Source organism: Pseudochaenichthys georgianus, unplaced genomic scaffold, assembly GCF_902827115.2.
Source record: "Pseudochaenichthys georgianus unplaced genomic scaffold, fPseGeo1.2 scaffold_1640_arrow_ctg1, whole genome shotgun sequence".
NCBI classification, from domain to species: domain Eukaryota; kingdom Metazoa; phylum Chordata; class Actinopteri; order Perciformes; family Channichthyidae; genus Pseudochaenichthys; species Pseudochaenichthys georgianus.
Genome location: NW_027262453.1, coordinates 9,406 through 12,931, shown reverse-complemented (window position 1 = coordinate 12,931; position 3,526 = coordinate 9,406). Strand labels below are relative to the sequence as shown.

At 55.5% G+C, this 3,526-nt stretch overlaps 1 protein-coding gene across 1 annotated transcript; it reads right to left on the bottom strand.

The window, feature by feature from the left end:
* Positions 1-247: 247 nt before the first annotated feature.
* Positions 248-3,024, bottom strand: LOC139433264 (octapeptide-repeat protein T2-like). The gene is made up of 2 exons (XM_071202199.1): positions 2,932-3,024; positions 248-1,108 (listed from the first exon to the last, which is right to left on the bottom strand). The coding sequence occupies exons 1-2, from the start codon at positions 3,022-3,024 to the stop codon at positions 248-250; spliced, it is 954 nt and encodes a 317-aa protein (XP_071058300.1).
* Between the last annotated feature and the right edge of the window lie 502 nt (positions 3,025-3,526).

Genomic DNA, 3,526 nt, shown 5'->3' with positions numbered 1-3,526 from the left:
TTGAGAAAAAAATTAAATTCTGAGAAAAAAAAGTCACAATTCTGAATTTACTTGTAATAAATCACTTTGATCTTACAAAAGAAAGTGAATGGATTTGCATAAAAGCAGACGTATTCCTCCAGATTGACCCTTCTGTGTCTCGAATATTAAGCGTCTCCCCGTGAGGTTCCGCAGCGAAGTCCCGACCCCGAGTTTCTCTACAGATTATTGATTCATTTTCTCCACAGAAATCTTCAGCTGCTTTTTTCTATAAAACTCGTCTTTCATCCAAATCTCCCTCGAGCAGCCTGAGCTCCGCCTCCGCCTCGTCTCCGCCTCGTCTCCGCCTCGCCTCCGCCTCGCCTCCGCCTCGTCTCCGCCTCGTCTCCGCCTCGTCTCCGCCTCGTCTCCGCCTCCGCCTCGCCTCCGCCTCGTCTCCGCCTCGTCTCCGCCTCCGCCTCGCCTCCGCCTCGCCTCCGCCTCGTCTCCGCCTCCGCCTTGTCTCCGCCTCCGCCTCGTCTCCGCCTCGTCTCCGCCTCGTCTCCGCCTCGTCTCCGCCTCCGCCTTGTCTCCGCCTCCGCCTCGCCTCCGCCTCGTCTCCGCCTCCGCCTCGTCTCCGCCTCGCCTCCGCCTCGTCTCCGCCTCCGCCTCGTCTCCGCCTCCGCCTCGCCTCCGCCTCGTCTCCGCCTCGCCTCCGCCTCGTCTCCGCCTCCGCCTCGTCTCCGCCTCGCCTCCGCCTCGTCTCCGCCTCCGCCTCGTCTCCGCCTCCGCCTCGCCTCCGCCTCGTCTCCGCCTCCGCCTCCGCCTCGCCTCCGCCTCGTCTCCGCCTCCGCCTCGTCTCCGCCTCGTCTCCGCCTCCGCCTCGTCTCCGCCTCGCCTCCGCCTCGTCTCCGCCTCCGCCTCGTCTCCGCCTCCGCCTCGCCTCCGCCTCGTCTCCGCCTCGCCTCCGCCTCGCCTCCGCCTCCGCCTCGTCTCCGCCTCGCCTCCGCCTCGTCTCCGCCTCCGCCTCGTCTCCGCCTCCGCCTCGCCTCCGCCTCGTCTCCGCCTCCGCCTCGCCTCCGCCTCGTCTCCGCCTCCGCCTCGTCTCCGCCTCGTCTCCGCCTCCGCCTCGTCTCCGCCTCGCCTCCCTCTGAGGACACAACTGAAACCACTAAATGCTAAGCACAGGACCGCAGGCGAATGAAGACGCGCTGCGGAAGACACGTGTTTCCCTCTGAAACCAAAGTCTCCGGAAAACAAAGGTGTTGAATCCACACTGAGCGTTCTGCTCGCCTCTCTTCTCTCGGCGTGATGAGAAATGAATGTATTTGATGACCCTCGGGCGACGACCCCAATTAAGAGATCCAGGAAGCAATTACCTCCTTAATGAAAAGGAGGAGCGGACGGGGAGGGAGGGACGGACGCTGATAACGATGTTTCAACTGCAGGGATTTAGAATAGATAAATGTGGACATCGTGCATCCGTCTTATCGGTCATCTGGCGCTCCTTGATTTTCATCTGATTGAGTTCCTATCGGGGTATCTTGGGTGTTGCCCCCCTTGGTGCTAATAACGCTTCTGCTGCCCCCGTCACGCCAACGCAACTCCGGTTCAAGCTCCGTGCTGGAGCTTTTCAGGTTCAGAACCGGTTCTTCGGTTTAGCTCCGGCTCTGTTCACACCGCCCAGAGTCCGGCTGGTGCTGCGTCATCGTTTGCGTCACGACGTAACCGTTTGCGTGCCTGCTTCATAAAGCCAACCCGCGTGGAAACCCCTCACAGCTGACAACAACAACAACAACAACAACAACAACAATGGCCGACTGTGCTGCAGCTTCCTCTGCACCTCTTCGGAGGACCAGGTTCCCAGCAGGCAGCCGGTCTCCTCAGTGGACCACTCTGCTTGTTACGTTTCTCCATCGTTGTGTACAAGCTGGATACAACGCCGGCTTGTTGTTGTTGTTGTTGTTCAGGAGTTGATCTCATGAGACATGTTGCGTCCCTCTGTGGATGTTTGTTTAGTTTCGAATCGGTTTTGAGAGTTTTGCTTCCTTTTTGTTTCTAAACGGTCCTTTCAGCGAACCTCAGCATCCCGTTGAGTGTGTGTGTGTGTGTGTGTGTGTGTGTGTGTGTGTGTGTGTGTTGATCTGGATCTCTCCCCTCGGACACAGACCTCAGTAATCTGTTGACGAGGCGTAAAAACAACAACAAGTAGGAACAACGTTTTCTGTCTCCACCGTCCAAGTGCTTTTGGACGGTGGAGTGGAAACGTGGACTCTGGCACAACGTTCCCACAGCCCCCCCCCTGTTAACACACACACACACACACACACACACACACACACACACACACACACACACACACACACACACACACACACACACACACACACACACACACACACACACACACACACACACACACACACAGTGATGGATGGATCTATTTTTGCGTCCCGTTACATCACATCTAAAATCAGAGAGCACACACACACACACACACACACACACACACACACACACACACACACACACACACACACACACACACACACACACACACACACACACACACACACACACACACACACACACACACCCGCCACTGTGAGTTATTGATGTGTGTGTCATGAAACAATAAATAACCATAAATAATTTTTTTATTTATTTCACTTATTTATAATAAAACACGTGAAGCTGAAGTTATTGAGTCAGTCTCAGGAAGTCAGATCATGATGTTCCTGCACCAGCGCTAAGTGTGTGTGTGTGTGTGTGTGTGTGTGTGTGTGTGTGTGTGTGTCTGTGTGCGTGTGTGTGTGGTGTGTGTGTGTGTGTGTGTGTGTGTGTGTGTGTGTCTGTGTGCATGTGTGTGTGGTGTGTGTATGTGTGTGTGTCTGTGTGTATGTGTGTGTGTGTGTCTCTGTGTGGTCTAGCATTACTATACTTGTGGGGACCTAAATCTGTTTACATACTCACGTGTGGGGACTCGCCTCCCTTATGGGGACACATGGAGGTCCCCATAAGGGGGGTCATTAACTTTAGGGTGAAGACTTGGTTAGGGTTAGGCATGTGTTGGTTCTGGTTAAGGTTAGGATAAGTGATGTATACATGGTGTGTGTGTGTGTGTGTGTGTGTGTGTGTGTGTGTGTGTGTGAGAGTCTGTTATTTCATGCATGCAGCCATGAACTCTCGGCATGTTTAGAAATACTAAATAAATCATAGTTATGACTCTTTGTTGTCATAGTTACGTCATGGGGCTTCATGGGGCTTCATGGGGCTTCATGGGGCTTCATGGGGCTTCGTGGGGCTTCGTGGGGCTTCTTGGGGCTTCGTGGGGCTTCATGGGGCTTCATGGGGCTTCATGGGGCTTCGTGGGGCTTCGTGGGGCTTCATGGGGCTTCATGGGGCTTCTTGGGGCTTCGTGGGGCTTCGTGGGGCTTCGTGGGGCTTCATGGGGCTTCATGGGGCTTCATGGGGCTTCATGGGGCTTCGTGGGGCTTCATGGGGCTTCTTGGGGCTTCATGGGGCTTCATGGGGCTTCATGGGGCTTCATGGGGCTTCATGGGGCTTC